Source organism: Anopheles moucheti, chromosome 2 (genome assembly GCF_943734755.1).
Source record: "Anopheles moucheti chromosome 2, idAnoMoucSN_F20_07, whole genome shotgun sequence".
Classification (NCBI taxonomy): Eukaryota; Metazoa; Arthropoda; class Insecta; order Diptera; family Culicidae; genus Anopheles; species Anopheles moucheti.
The window spans coordinates 3,688,081-3,704,382 of record NC_069140.1 but is presented as its reverse complement, the minus strand read 5'-3'; the positions used below and the strand labels follow the sequence as shown (position 1 = coordinate 3,704,382).

Here is a 16,302-nt window from a genome sequence, read left to right as displayed (position 1 = left end):
TGGAAAATCATCATCAATAACAATGAAATATATAAGCGAACACATCAGGGGAGGAGGGAGATCCTAAAAATAATGGCCATATCCTGGTCCTGGTCTGTGGTGCGTTCGCGTGCGTTCTGCGATGGTCGCGGAGATTGTAGAAAGGGAATTTTCCCACAAAACGAACCCTTTCGATGGTGGCTCGAACGGGAACGGGATGCTGATGGCTGATGGTTCGAACTGCATTGTTCAACGCAGCACGGCCTATTGGTTAAATGGTTTCCGCATTCAACCACTCCTTCCGGTGGCCCTGTGTCCGACGCAGTTCTTTACGGGTCTTGCTCCTTTCCACGTGTCTGTGGCACTGAATGCAACGTGGCGAGCGGGAATGGGGAGTTGAGTGCGCTACTATTTTGTATTCATTTTGATCTACATTAATTATGTTTGGTATTGCAGCATCGGTGCGGACAGATTCGGATGATGGGAGCTGTTCATTCGCAGTGCCGATAAGCTTTTGTTGTACCATTCGTCCTCGGCAGTCATTCCTGAGCGATGTTGATGGGTGGAAATAAAAATGAATGGGAAGAAACACATTAAAATATAACCGCACCCAACAGGCCACCAAGCTACTACTATCAGGTGCTATGCAAAAGAGAGCTTAAAGATGGCGAACAGAAGGCCAACTTTAACAACTGCGGAGTTCACAGAGACGACAGAGACTGCACGTGTGTTGTGTTGAGTTTCTTTTTGATTTCCTCGTCCTATTTTTTCTGTGGATGGCCTGAAGCACTACCGGCATGCAGAAAACGTCTTGCAAGACATCGGCAATGTAAAATAGGCATGTGGATAAAGTGAAGCAGAAACGAACAAAAAAAAAACACCCAAGAAACATTATTGATCATTACCGCTTGGCGGAAATGACAAATTTGCCAAAGACGTGCCCCACGTCAAAGATGATGTGAGCTGGATGGCCTGACGCCATTCCCAAAACAGGGCTCGCTTCTGCTCCGGAAGTTGACGTGCACTGGCGGTGGCACAACTTTCGCACCCCCGCCCGCAATCAACCCTCATTTTCACAGGTGAAAATAGCAAATTTCCTCCGAAAGATGCAGGCTTTTCCTGCTTGATTTTCCCGCTGAATGGGTAGCTTCTGCAGCGGGCCGCACAAAAAAAAAGGGCGAGAGTATTTATTTATTTATATCAAAGAATGCCACGAACCGGTCGGTCCGGGGGACGTGGGTGAATCGTTTTGCGGCCAAAGGCGCAACACTATTTCACGCTCCATCTAGCGAGAAGCGATCGTTGCGCTGCCCGTTTATTTGTTCCCATTACAAACAGTGCCAACAGTTTCCTATTCCGTGTTCTGCTGCGCGATTCATCCTGCCAGTCTGTCACGCGTTTTCCGGTGGAGAGGGGGGTGGTGGGGTGGGGACGAGGACTTGCAGAGAGAGAGGGGGCGAAAAAAAAATGGTTATGTGCACGGCGGTCTGCAGACTTACCCATGGAGTCCTGGCGAACGCCAACGGCACCCATATTGGAACCGTGCGTCATCGAGAATGGCTGCGTCATGCCCGGATAGGATGAGGCTCCCATTTGGAACAGGTCCTGATGGTTGATGGTGATGGGCAGGCGAGAAGCAAAAAAAGTTGCACCGAAACCGGAAAAGGGGGAAAAAACGTACAGAAAAATGGTAAAGTACAAATCAATATACTCAAACCCGCACTGCCACACACACATGGGTTGGTAGTTTCATAAGTGATGGGAAAATTGGAGTGCAAGTGCGTTCCTCTCTCTGTGTGTGTGTGTGTGTGTATGTTTGAGGTCTTTTTTGTAGTTGCTGATGGTTCTTGTTCGCTGGATGCCATACCTGGGGATACCGGTTGATTGAATTTGGATGTGGATACGGTTGATAACCTCTCGAAACGCTGTAGCCCTGGATGTTGCGCATCATGCCATTGCAGGACGGTATGACCGAGGGTGCGAGCGCCTTCTGCAGCTGTTTCTCCTGCTTTCGGTACTTTGCTCTTCGATTCTGAAACCAAACCTGCAAAAAAAAAAAAAAGAAATACAGCAATGGAGCGGGAAAACCTTGAAGGCTGTTGGGTTGGTGGATCTATTAGCATAGTTATTGCAACAGTTGTAGAGGGTATTTTAAGTGAGGTTATGCAGTCACACAGAGTTTAACAGAAGAGAAGCATTCGTCTATCCAGCATTGTTTAACAACGCTCACACGCTGTCTCAAAAGTAATTCTCCAAAACACAGAAGAAGTTGGTAAAATGGCGGACGCGATGCGTTTGCGTGTATGCGAACATCCCAAGGATACTCCGCCTGGTTTAATGACGACCATCACGACCGAAAGCAGAACCCTAGAACACGGGGCGACGACACAGTGAACAGCCGGAGGGTTGTTATTGAATCGACCCTTCTATTTCTGCTATACGGGAAGTTTTCGGTTCTTCCCCTTCCTTTTCGTGTGGTGCGAACCTTTGTGCACGTGACTAAGCATGTGTAAGTGCGAGAATGCCCCGAATGCCTGTGCACTGTTTGCTCTCTCTTCAGCTTCTCCAGCGCATCACACCATCTGAGTGTGCGCTACAGCATGTATCATGACATACTGCGATGCCGAAATGGTAGAAGACGATTTTAACTTGCTCCCTTTCTTGTACGCGAAATGTTGCTGGTTCGTTCCGGTACTAAAATGGAAAACAAAGTATGCGCCCCGCAAAATGGGATCCTCCGTTTGGAGGATGGCAAAGCACAGCGTGAAAGATTCACGCCACAGGAAATCCATGGAACGGTTGAACGAGTTAATATTGTGCATCTTGGCGGGGGCGGAATTCAGCTTCCTGAGCGGTGATGCGTTCCACGTCTAAGGGCACCGGAGCTGTGCTACCTTCAAGAAATAGCAGCTCAGCTCGAGCAAGGATGTTCTGAGAGGAAGGCGAAAACGATACGTTGTTGTCGATTGGTAGTACGTTGTTGCTTTCGTTGATGGTGACGTTATCCTTATTTCATTTATTTCTTATTTTTCCCATCTCATTTTCACTCTGCCTCATGGTAGAAGTAAATGGTGGCCCAGCTCCAGAGCACGAGTGAAGCGAGTCTTTTTTTATTTTTGAGCATGCCTTGCCGAGCAAGATGGGTCCCAGGGTTCTACCGCGTATCCATCGGCTGGTTGGGATGGAGGGTAGCGGTGATGCTGTCTTCTATTTAAATTAAATGTGTATACCGCTATTCGAAATCATCAGCCTCTCACCCTCTCGCACCTTCCATTTCGCCAACGCCGTCGCCGGCTCATCCGTCGTCATCCGACGACAACGACGACGACGACCGTTTCGAAGATGCGCGAAATGACGAGGGCAAAGTTTTGCCAGTGCCTTTTAGCGTCTTCAGCATGCTGCTCCACGATTCGGCATGCTGCTAGGCCAGATGGGAGTTGGGACACGTACGCACACAGCACATCTCCCTTATCTTATCTGGCCGTTTCTTAGGTTATGTTGCACGGCTGGAGCGAACCGAACCCCGCCGAACACCCTGGCTCGTTGGTTAGTTCCGCCATTTTCCTTTCACCGCACACACACACACACATACAGTGTATGGCTTCTGTGTCCGGGTCAAGGGTAGGGAATGCGCGGGTCGGGGAGGGTGGCCGAGTCGCAATTGAACTCGTAAATAAACTACGCGGGAAGGAAAGATTGGAAACAGTGGACGAAAAGTGTCCTCGAGGGAGTGCGCACTGGATGCCACGGTCTCGTGTCTTATGGCTTTGGGCCCTTTTTCGGTTTAAGCTTGGGGTTTATGCCAGGCAGTAGGGACGAGGGACCAGAAAGGCCACGCTAAGAAGCGAAGACCCGTCGGAAACGGAACGGTTTCGTGGATGGTGGGGGGGAACAGCGTCCGGGGAAGCGGGCAGCGTAATGGAGGAATTTCCAAGAAGGCGGAGTAATTGAATTAAGGATCCATTTGATGTTGTAGATTACACACTAACAGCAAACGGGAATGCCGCGTACACTGTCCCCCTCCCGTTCCTCTCCTGCAACCTCCCTGATCCCTGGTGCTCCGAAGGTAATTTTCTTGGCACTGTTCCTTTTCGGCCGAAACGCTGCGATATGTACGGGCAGGGGGGTTTCTTTCGCTCTCGGGCTTTAGCTCGGGCATCCCTTTATATCCTCCGCCCGCGCCACCCGCCAACACAGGGAGGAAAAGTTGCCTTCAGTCAAGAAACCACCCCCCACGAACGATCGTCCTTAAGATGACGACGACGAGCACGATGATGATGATGCTTTGATGGGTTCGAAGTTTTGCCAGTTTTTCGAGCTAGGACGGAAAGGTTTTCTTGTATTACTTTAAACTTCAACGCTGTTCGCTCCAGTGAGCGTTCCGCAGAGCGTATTTTTGCGATTGGGTTGCCTTTTGCGCATTAGCCGTTTGTTGGGTTCGTGTGTTGTTTTTTTCATTCGTCTTCCGTTCGTATGTGCGTCGGAGCAAACCTTCGCCGAAATGGCAAACATTGAGCGTTCGAGAAAACTCGAGGCTCGTGGGAGTTGGAAAAGTTAAGTAGCAAGAAGAACATCGAAACTCGTGTCTAAACACAAGACGATGAGTTGGAATATTTATCGTGAAATACATTTGGCTATCTTCGTCCTAGTGTCTTTCGTTTTGTTGTTATTAAAGGTTTGATTAATGCTGCCTGCATGTACGATTAGACCACTGTACTGCAAAGCTAGAGAATTGTGTTTAATTGATCTTTCTTCATGTCCGAAAGGAGTAAGCTAAGGTGTAGGATGCTCAATAAAGCCCTTATAATAGTATTACTCTTAATGGATCTTTCTAACCAACTTCTCGATCGTTAAGCGACTGTTTTTTTTTTCAACCCACAAAAGGCGTTTGGGGGGCGTAAAATTACATTATGTTTAGAAATGGGAGCTGCAGCAGTAGAACTGATCCATCTCCCGGCGTCCAAATTGCGGCGAAATGCGACATCTTTGGTTCAATTATCTTCTGTGGGCGAATGTCCACCGTTTTAAAAGTGGTAGAACTCTTTGTTGCATAATGAAGCTTCAGCTAATAAAGGGAAAAACTGGATAATAAAACAACAGTCCTTCCCGGTGGTGCAGCATCATCGAACCGTATGCTAATGTGTTGTGGCGAAGAAAAACCATAAATTTGATGCACAATAAGCACCCGGGTTTTGGGGGAAATATCTTTCTGATTAGACCGATTGCCGGGACCGGGATCCGATCCGTGTTCCAATGCCTAAGCATGAACTTCCTACGTGCGCTTGATGTTGACGATACTACTGCTGGTGCTTCTGCTTGATGAGGTTGTGTGTCTGCCGTTCGTCAACTTTCAGCTTCCCGGTCCCTTTCATGTCGATCAATCAGACTAGGACGACCCGGGAGGGTCTTTGCTGCTTGCCAGTCACGAATTCGGGACGGCTTTCCCAGTAAAGACATTCCAGCCATAACAATCTACCTTTCAGGGCCTATCTGTGGCGCGAACTGTTAATATGCGATGAGTTAGTTTGGTTCGCTTTATTGGTTATCCCCATTGATACCAGGTGGACCGGCGGTTCTCGTCACTCTCGTTGCCGAGGGCCATACCCGTTCGTTGGTTATTTTGTTGTACTTCGACGACGAAACCGCCCGAACCCTTGGTAAAACAATGGTGGAGATATTGGATATTGGTTGGTAGCTGTTCGGAAACAAAATAATTGCACCGGTGTATGGTCCTTTTTCCTGTGGATAGCTTGTGAAAGGAGCTGGTATACAATAATAATAAATTCAAAACGTAGCACCGTACCTCGGGACGGGAGATAGACGAACGGGAGTGTCCGAACGGTCGAAAAGGTTTTGGTTTTGCTAGCAAAATAGTTTTCATCTTTGTTCACCAGACCCGGGGGGGCAGATCCCGATAAGGACGTATCGGAGCGTATCAATCCATCGGTGCAAGGATGTCCTTTATGTTGCTGCGTTTCTTCCCGTACGGGTTCCTGCTTCCCCGAGTCCCACGCGGGACGCTATAGATGATTGTGAGTTTGGGCATCGAAAACGAATTCAGAGGAAGCTGCACAAAATTTCGATCGGTGCAAAAAAAAGCACCGACATTCGGGCAACGCGCTCTCAAGGATCGCTTCCAGGCATGGTGACGGTTCGGATGTTAGGTCTACAACACGGATCAAACGCACACGACGATCCGATGCACACGCATCTGCACAGCGCACGGGAATGCCTTTGTGATATGCGGTGATATCACTCGATTGTGAACGGGGCCCATCGTCAGAGTTTGCCGTTTTCGGGCCTAAAAGACCGGTGAAGCATTAGTCCGGGTAACGACTGAGCCACGTACTTCGGCAATGGAACGAGGACGAGGCCGGGGTTGTGTGGGCCCGCATGTGTGTGTGAGTGGTGCGCTTGTAGCTGGAATATCTTCATTGAATTATTGATGCAATCAATAAGTATTATTTCGTCATTTGAGCAGCGGCAGCGGCTAGTCGTGACTAAATTTTCCGCGTAAAACCCCGTGTCTCTGGAATGTGTCTATTCACCCGACCCGGCATGATTTCGGTAAGTTTGATTGGATCGTATTGGAGGATTTTTGCAGGTGAAAGAGATTTTCCGCGAAAAGGACACTATTCTTTTGGTTATAAAATGTATTTCCATCGCGAACGGACGCGGGTTGACATTTTGGATCACTTTTAAATGTCAAACGATTTGATTGTGGACATGAAAGTTCCCAAAATATGATGCATATCTCTATAGTTGTATCATTTAAAAATAGTCCCTAAATGTTAGTAGAGAAGAAGCTAACATTTACGAGCTTTAATTTCACCTGATAGCAACATCGATGTGAGCTGTTGTACGTTTTTATTGCACCTCAAAATTTGTTTATTAAATTTCGTGGAATCTCCTTCTGCGAACTCAATCGAATGTGCAGTAAAGCACGTGAACTGAAATTCCGATATTTCCTTCCCGACAGCATCACGCTGCCAACGTGGGCAACGAGGAGCAAACAGGCAATGTATTCTAATACCGGCCCCGTAACGTCGATCGTGAATATTAATCATCCCGCCAAACGATGGCTGGACTACTACTAGTACTGACACTACCAATACCACTACTACAAGCGCAGAACAGAATTCCGAACGCCATTGCAAAACAAAGCTGATCGCGTTGGGAATAAAAAAAAGTGGAAGGAAGTAAACGTGGAAAGTAGAACGACGTGCAAATTAGCATAATAGATGGCACCGTAATTCCGGTGTTCCATACTTCCATGTTTTGCTCCTTCTCAGATCTTGTCTCCCTTTGCAAAGGCATTGCCTGCTTTGTATTGGAGCACCGTGTTCACGCCGATATTGTCGGTACGCCCGCGTCTTCGATTGTTGCCGTCAAGTTTGAATGAAAATTTCAATTTTCACTTTCGCCAATTAGCATACCAAATTGTGTGTACTGAGCCTAAGCGTGTTATGTGTAACATGGGTTTTTTTTTGTTGCGGTATCCCGCTGTCGCGAAGCGACACTCCAAGTGTACGTCTGTCAAACATCGGTTTATACGGTTTAGTTGGCAGCTCGGCACTAACCTGTATCCTGGCTTCATTCAGCTTGGTGGTTCGTGCTAGTTCCTCCCTGCAGTAGATATCCGGATAGTGTGATTTCGCAAAGGCCGCCTCTAATTCTGCTAATTGTTCCTGCGGGAGCACCAGAAAGGAAGTGAGAGTGAGTGACACAGAAAAAGATACACGGATGGGAATTAGTATTACGGATGCACCGGCACGGACACCGGGCAGCACTCGGGCAGCACCGTCGAGACTCACCTGAGTGAAGGTAGTTCGGTGTCGCCTTCGGGCCGGTGTCGGACAGGATGCTGTGGTAGGCGTGTGGCCAGCATGCTGAGGCAACCCGGAGATGCCACTGCCGGGCGACGAAATGCCACCCGGCACCGAGGAACCGAGCGGGCCACTGTTGGGTTCGGGTTTTAGTTTTTTAAATGCACCTTCCGCTGATATGATCCCATCCGAAATGGTTGTAACGACGGGCAGTTTGGTAAAATGTAAAGGAAATTATCAGATTTAGAATGCACTTTTTTTCGTTGGTTCTTTCCTAAGCAGGGGTTGGAATGGAATGGAAGAGGAACTCCGCATCATGATACATCGGTCCCTCGGCTGCACTGATACAAGGACATCATCGCTCGGGGGTGATCCTGTTGCCGAGATAAGCGAATAGGGAAAACGCTCATGCGGGGACGGATGGGTTGGTGATGGTGGAAGAGTCAAGTGTATTTTCTATTTGCAAACCCGCAGGACACCACTTTAGTTGCACTTCCCCCATATCAGGGACCATACTTAAAACTGTCATCAAGATCAGAAGGGCCTGATCTGAACGAGGTACAGGAAATGGATTAATAATAGAGGTACCATATGTAGCATAAATAATAAATGGGTATCTAGACCATTCACCCGCGCGTTGACAGAAGGAACATTGCCACTGTTGCGTTCCATCCGATGGAGATGTTTTGCCGATAAGATAACGATTTAAAAATGGACAGTGAAACTTTGTAATGGTATCACTTTTCAATTGCAACTATAGTTTTGGGTTGCCTTGGACTAGATTCAGGATATAATTAGCGCGTATAGTTGACAGAACACGTTTTATACCTCCGCCATTGTTAGATCCATGGCGCTGCATCTAAACGGTACACGTACACGATTCGATTATTATAATTAGCATTGGTTTAGTATAACAACAAAAAATATGCTGATACACCGGTGATAAATAGTTTGCCATAAACCAACCCGCCGTCTCGTCAGGAAGCGGTTGTCACAATTTGATTTGAGGCATCTGGCAGCGTACAGGGGCACTCGCAGGGATACTATCGGTGGTATCCGGTAGGCCGATAAACGCTCTGACCAACATCATGTACAAAACCACACGCACACTGTCGCAGCACCATAATCACTAAACGGGAACAAAGCAAAAAAAAAACACACACACAAAAGGACACCCACTAAACACTGACGTCAGTAGTATAGTGATGGGTGTGAAAAACGGCACACGCTTGGCACAGGGTAACCGTGACAGATACGGGGGCAGGATCGGCGTTTAGTTTAGCGGTGAAGTTCACCACGATCGACGAATCACACATACGGTACGCACTCATACACACACCCACACACATTTACTCACGTAGTTCGTTCGACGAAATCGAGCCATATAATGAGCCAATAAATTGGTGGTATCCATTTAAATAATACTAATTAATAAATTGATTGTAATTAAATTGATAATTATAGAGCCGATAATTACAAAGTAATGGGCTAAACCTAAATTCAATACCGTGATCGCCGTGCTCGTGATACTACCATGCACATATCCACAACTAGCTGCACACACAAACGAGCTCTTCATTCAGCCGTTCATATTCGTCACCGGCGGAGAATATTGATTGTACACGAGATGTCTCGCAGGACATTGTTGTAGGCATCAGCATGGAAAGGGTTACGATTTTTTATGCTTGTTTTTTTTTAGTAGATGTTGGAACGTTTGAACCCTTCAAATCTCGTCGTACTGGCAAAGTGCAACCGCAACTTGATAAGCTGTTCAACGATGAAGGACAATCGATACAAGAGTTTGTGCCCACATCAAAGGATGTTTTTTGGCGTTTAAAGGATTGATCATTCGGTACGTGTTACATGAGGTGTTTAATAAATCACCAGTAAAATGATGGTAGAACTGTTAAAAAGTACAACAAAGCCACTAAAATGGCATCTTTGTTAGGGGAATTGCCTACACCAGACATTTTGTTTAGTGAATTGCATACTTTGAGGCGCATGGATATACGCTGTTATAAAAAAGACCTTTTTATACTGCTCCATTCCAAAGAGAGCGAATCAGAAGACTCTGATTGGTCGTATTATTTTGAATTTATTTTTCTCTCCATCCGTCGGACATTCTTACACTTTCGAATAAATGTCCCAAAACCCTGCAACAGTATAGAAATGGTGAAGTAAAGTCATAAATTGGTTAAAATAATTGACCATTTTTCCAGAAGACAGCCTCACCCTGAAATCATACATTTAATACGTTATGTGATTAAAGCTCTTTACCGATCGGTTTCCAACTCTGCATGGCATAATCACCTAACCATAGCACAGGCGCTTGGAAGCGTTTAAAAGTCAACTAGTTCATGCGTTCGGTAAACCTCATAACAAGACCCGTTCTCCACCCACAAAGTCCAAAATAAAACACATCCAACGTATTTTCCGCCGGGCCAGCTTCCCTGACTGCGCTGAAATCAGTTTGCTCATTAGCAGATGTTTGCCGACCTGGCCGGCTGGTCGTTCCACCTTTAACGATTCGTTGTTGGCATTCGACTTTCACACAGCGCGCGTGTGTTGTGTGTGTGCATGGGCGAACGAAAGTAGAACTGTTCCAAAAGGAGCGGAAGTGACAAGAAGAGGAGCAGCTCAAAACGAGGCCTTTCATGGCCCGGCCCTGGAAACGTGGTGGACGAAAGGCTTTTTAGTATGCAAATGGTATAATTCCATGATGGAAATGAATAAATTATTTCGCAATGTCTACTACATCCACCCAACGACATGGCGGCTGTGTTGGTGGGTTGGTTGGTCCGTACAAAGGCTCTCATGATGGCTGGCGCTAAAAATGCTCCCGGTTCATGTTGCCGAGCATCACAAGCTGCTGGATCAACTGCGATGAACGTACGATCGTGATGGCGACCGGCGCCGATCATGAGAGGATATCACTCAAATGCTGGAATAGTTGCGTGACAATGGTTGTGGTGAATAGTGGACGAAGTTTGAGGATCCTGTCTGTCAGTCCGAGTTGACATGAGCCTTGTAAATCATCGTCCCGGTGTCCAATCCGGAAAAGTCCGCAGCGTGTACACGAAAGGTGAAAAGATTCGAGAATCATCAACGCAAGCACTATGATGATGTTCCCATCAACAACGTCATCACGCTTAATGATGATAGATGCGCATAATTGTGCTGTTGCTTGCTCGCATGCACATCCACGGATGAAATGTAAATCATCACCCATAACTGGCGAAAAGTTAGGGCCGGTAAATAAAAGAGACCGGGTGCCATCCCGCATTCCCACCCGGATCGCTTATTACCTGGAGATATTTGGCCAATCTACAGTGAAGGATGCTTGGTCTAAAGCCTTAGATTGCCATTAACCGAATTGCCCTGTCGGTTTTGGGTATCCTTTCGGACTCGCACGGGAGGGAAGACGAATTTTAATCGGATCTGGTCAGTGGAAAGGAGTCACCGCGGGATAGTGTCGTCGTCTGGAAGGCACTGGGGACGGTATCACTCACAGTCACTGGCGCATTAACATAATTTACAAAAATAAATAATTCATTAATAACCGTTGTTGGTTTCGCGAATCACGCGCCGTCGTCCACGTCCAGCAATGAAGACCCCGGAGGCCAGTGGAGCCCAGGTCAACTGCCGGCTGCTGGTGCCGCCGAGCTTGAGCTGGGCCCGACCCAATGGAAGGAAGGAAAAGCGATTAATTAGTTAAATGACACCCACGTTTACCTTTAATTAGCCCATCTACATAATTGATACTGTGCCCGAACAACGAACGGTGACGTTTTCGGGAAGAATTCCCCGGGCAGAGCAGTTTTAATCCTCAAGATGATACTGCCAATAGTGGGGCTAGGGTATAGATGGCCAACCTTCCTGGAGAGTGCCGTGGTTGACAAGCTTTGGCACTTGGATAGAAGATTTTGGTTGGGAAGATGCGCTAATCAAGCCGCAGACCAATAAGTACTTGTCTTCTTGTCGAGCGGAACGCATACGCTCAATCTACCGCCGACCGGCGCATTTGTATCTTTTATCCTTTGATCAAAATCCTATTTAGTGTCCACCAGAGCCCCTTCTCCACCATCATCATCCAGTTGCATCGGTGCGCATCGTGTAGCAACATCCCTAAAAGCCTGTCACGCTGGGCTCTAATTCTACACCAACCATATGGCCAGGTCTGGTACAAAAACCCCTGGATCCGAACACTCTGAGTCTCGTCCGGTGTCCCATTCATTCGCCGAAGAAAGCAACAATAATGAAGTGCAGCTTACGACAAGTATGTCAACACCTTTTGATTGCTCTCTAATTCCCCTTTGACTATTACTTTATTTGATGCACTCGGGCAAGGACCCTCTCCGAGATTGACAGTTCCCGTGTTCCCTATCGTGTGTCGCATTAAGCCTCTAATATGGGAGAAAGAAACAGGAATCGAGCACCGCAGCATAATAATGGAAAATCAGGAGGGTTCGATTGCGGGGACTCAGCAGCCCTGCCGCGTATGGCAACAGGATCTGTGCAAAAAGTGAAGTTCTAGTTTCCTCCCGACGGTGACGGTTCCGTCGGCCCTGAAACAGCGGAAGCACTCAATTGCTTCGTAATCAGCGTGTGTACTGTGGTGAATATTTCGGCTTTTCAATGCTAATGACCGCTCCGGAACGGCAATCACCTACGGCCGTTTGCAATTGCAGTCAGTTTTGGTAGGCATTTGCCAATCCCTGGAACACGGTTCGCCCCGATGCTTGGGTGAAGTGTGAAGCTTAAGCGGGGTAACATTTGTTCCGGTGTCCTCTTACCAGAAATGTAACCATTTGTTTGCACTCGTCCGTACCTTTCCTCGCGTTTCGTTGTCCCTTTGATATGTACGGTCCCATTTAGCCTAGGGGATGTGCTAGGTAGTCCTCTGGACAGTGAAGCGCTTTGCATAGGCAAAGCCTTCAACCTGTTATTATTATTGTCATCATTATAGTTCTACACTGGTGGTCACTGGAAGGTGGTGTACGAGGGTGTCACTATAGTTCACCGTACATCGATAGGTGTTTACAAGATCCGAGATTACATCCTGGTACACGATGGTTTCCATTGTGGGGTGAAAGTCAACGTTAGAGTTGAAGAAAAATATTTGTTTTATGGATTCGACAGTCACCACGAGCCATTGGCTTTAGGTACGCATGCATTGGGATCTGTCGGAGTCTATCTCTCGACTCCTGAGGAGAGTTGTTATTAATTATCCTCATTATGGATCGCGTGTCCTATGCGCAGCTGTCAACGAGACAATCACCATGGAAACATCCATCAAACCATCATCGACGAAATCCTTACCGACGGCATTACGAAGCGCTTTGTTCAATGTCCCGTCGGAAAGCTCTGCGGATTCCACAGCTGCCCAAAAAAAAGCATCCTCAATATGTCTAACCCATTCCAATCGTGCGAGTAATTATCTCGCCAGTTGCCCAGCCATTGAATGACCATCGAAGGACTTTCGTTTTCGCCGTAAAAAGACATCAAATCTCGCTGAGGCGCAAACCACCAACAGACACTGCCCGGTTGAATCCCAAAACAAATCCCATTAGAAAGCTATTTTCGGCCATTTAGCGTCGCACAATAATGGACGGATTATCCGAAGGTGTATGTTCCCTCCGCGCGTTAATCCAGGGCACGTGCGGGCATTTAAAGGTGCCATCGGCTCGTGTCGACACCCTGGGGTTTTGTGGTGTGTCGTGTGCCGACGGTCAAAACATGTTACCGGTTGCCGACGGAACATCTGCGGAGTTGGAGTGGAAAGTTGTGTGCGGGAGTCAGCCCTTAGGAATCTTACCCGTAACGGACCCATTGTCCGACAATCGGTTCGGAGGTGTGTGGGCTGGCGTGTGATGGTGGTGATGATCACTGATCGGCGTCCCGGCTAACCCACCGTACAGGGCACTGAAGTCTTCCGGTGTGCTGCTACACTTCCGATGCTGGCCTATTGATTTGTCCCCGTTCGCTCCCGTCGGTCCGCCGACACCGCCCCGGCCGTGGTCCTGTGCACCCAACCCGAGCAGTCGGTTCTCGTGCGAAGCGATCCCCATCAACCGATTGTCCTGCAGGGACATAAACTTACTATCCTGGCCCGCGTTGTGCTGGGACAGGTTGCCGCCGTGCGCGAGTGCGGCATGATCATCGAGCAGACCCTGCTGCAGTCCGAGCAGTCCGCCGACCAGATTTGGCCGCAGGTCGTCCATCAGCTTCGACTGGCTGCAGGAACCGGTGGCGGCGTTAAAGTTCAGCTGCCGGCTGAAGATGGCCGGAAATATGTTGAACTGCTGCGAGTCCGATACCGCTGCACTGGTCGGACTGAGCCCCAGCGGTGCACCGTTTGTCACTCCGTCCGGCGTTCCGGCGACACCGACACCACCCCCGATACAACCAAGACCACCAACGCCACCCGGCACGCTGCTCGTACCTCCTAGAACACCGCCGACGGGGCCGGTTCCGGCGCAGTTGGTTTTGAACTCCACCGTGGGGCCGTGGCTGTCTTGGCAGCGGGTGTGGCCGGCGTTGGACAGCGACGATGGTTCGGTGTGTTCGGCATTCACCACCGGCGCAGGCAGGCAGCAGTAATCCGTCGGCAGATACAGCTTGAAATACCAGGAGATACAGCCGCGACTTGGTAACTATCTCACACACACACACACACACGCACGCACACACGCACGCACTCACACAATCACTAAGCAAATACACTCAGCCGACTGTGGAACTCGGAGCTAGAATTGTGCGCTTTTACCGCGAGACATATCGTTTGTTTGACTGGTTGAACACTTTTCCATTCCCATTTGGGGGCGATTACCCACTGTACGTACGAACAGGCTCTTTTGCTACTTGGTGATATCGCTTCCAGACATCAATTCATTGCACTAATTGTTGAAGACTACTAGCACAACACATCCGTTCATTCTTTGCGAATGATATTGGCAAATCCTTCTTCTGGCTGGGAAAAACCACACAGACACTGCACAGAACTTCTGTGGTACCTTGAATACCCAGCGGATGTGTCGAGATCTGTGAAAAAGACTCTTCGTCTATGATTTAATCTTCCATTTCCACAAGTGTTGTTCTTGAGTCGTCTAAAGAAAATGCTTCACACATCGCCCCAAAACACATTGAGATATCGAGCAGTGGAGCTTCTCAATTCCTCAATTCAAGCTTCGTTTCTTGATCAAAACTTCCTCACAGACGGCGCACTATCATTGCACTTATTATCACGTTCTTTATCAGCTCGCTAGCTGTAAGCACATTCTATCCACCAGCGCTTCTTCGCACGCCTACTTCACGTGGGGCACACTTTCGCTAGTCCAGGCCTAGTACGCGCTCGTCCTAGTTGTCGGTGTTGTGGGTGCCAGTTTGTCGTCCTCGGTGAGCGACACACAGTGCATCAGCCTGTTCGGACTGTGAAATGGAAATGCTCGAAAGTAACAAAATTAATATCATCTGATGTCCCCTCGCGCGACGCGCTGCCGGATCGCTGGCCCGACGGGGTTGGAATTGTTCCGAGCACTTTCCCCTGCGCCTACTCGTCTCGCCTTGCCCGATGTGCGATTGTGTGTACGGGCGCGAAATGCCGTGCCAAGGTCCTTTTCGCGCGAGGAACACTGGTAGGACACTGTTGCCGGATGGGGGTAAATCTGTCGCTCGGGGGTAGGACGGACGACGGTGGACGATTCTATCAACTGTGCAATTTCACGGTACTTCAGCGGGATGTGGACGCATGTGTGTGCGTGTATGACCGATAGCGCAGCAGTGTTGCCAGCAAACGGTTCCACACGAAGGGGTGCGTACGCCATGCAAAGCGGGGGTGAATGTGCTGTGTAAAGACGGTTGCGCGAGGGAGATAACGATGGGACTATAGTTACGAACCTGCCAAAGCGAACGACCATTTTTTTACCGGAGCGAGTGAGAAAACCGAATTCGTTTCATCCCGATCGGCACATGTGCGCATGTCCGGAGGCTCTGTTGTTCGTGCGAAGTACGTACACCCTCGGTAGCAGAATGAAGCGGGACCACCACACAACCGCCAGGAAGATCCTTTTCGTGGACGAGGTGGCCAAAAAAAATGGACCAATCATTTCGAGCTAATGTTTTCGGTGCACGTTTCTACGGCAACGGCATGGCTTGACGGTGGTTGAACAGGGATAACTAGCGTATCTGGTCGAGTCCTGTTCTGCCGCTGGCTTTGGTCCTTTCGTTCGGTTCGCGTGCTTACCGTTGTGTGGGTGCGTGTGGCGCGTGACTGCACATGAAGTTGTGTTGGCGGAGAACGTTGCGCGAAGCATTTTGGGGTCATGGTGAACGGGGTTGGCATGGTGGATGTGTGCGGGAGCAGCTACAAAATGGTTGTCCATACTGCCCTACGGCCAACGATGCGAAGCACACCGTTGGACACTGCCGAAGGGCATGGAATGGGGTCAGCTGGGGACGAAGTTTTGTAGTTTCGTATACCTTTTTCACATCGCCACCA

The 16,302-nt window shown here is 48.6% G+C and overlaps 1 protein-coding gene across 1 annotated transcript; it reads right to left on the bottom strand.

Moving 5' to 3' along the window:
* Positions 1-417: 417 nt before the first annotated feature.
* LOC128298072 (homeobox protein unc-42) lies at positions 418-14,041 on the bottom strand. The gene is made up of 6 exons (XM_053033804.1): positions 13,621-14,041; positions 7,794-7,978; positions 7,560-7,667; positions 1,847-2,023; positions 1,479-1,584; positions 418-524 (listed from the first exon to the last, which is right to left on the bottom strand). The coding sequence occupies exons 1-6, from the start codon at positions 14,024-14,026 to the stop codon at positions 418-420; spliced, it is 1,089 nt and encodes a 362-aa protein (XP_052889764.1). The 5' UTR covers positions 14,027-14,041.
* Positions 14,042-16,302: the final 2,261 nt, after the last annotated feature.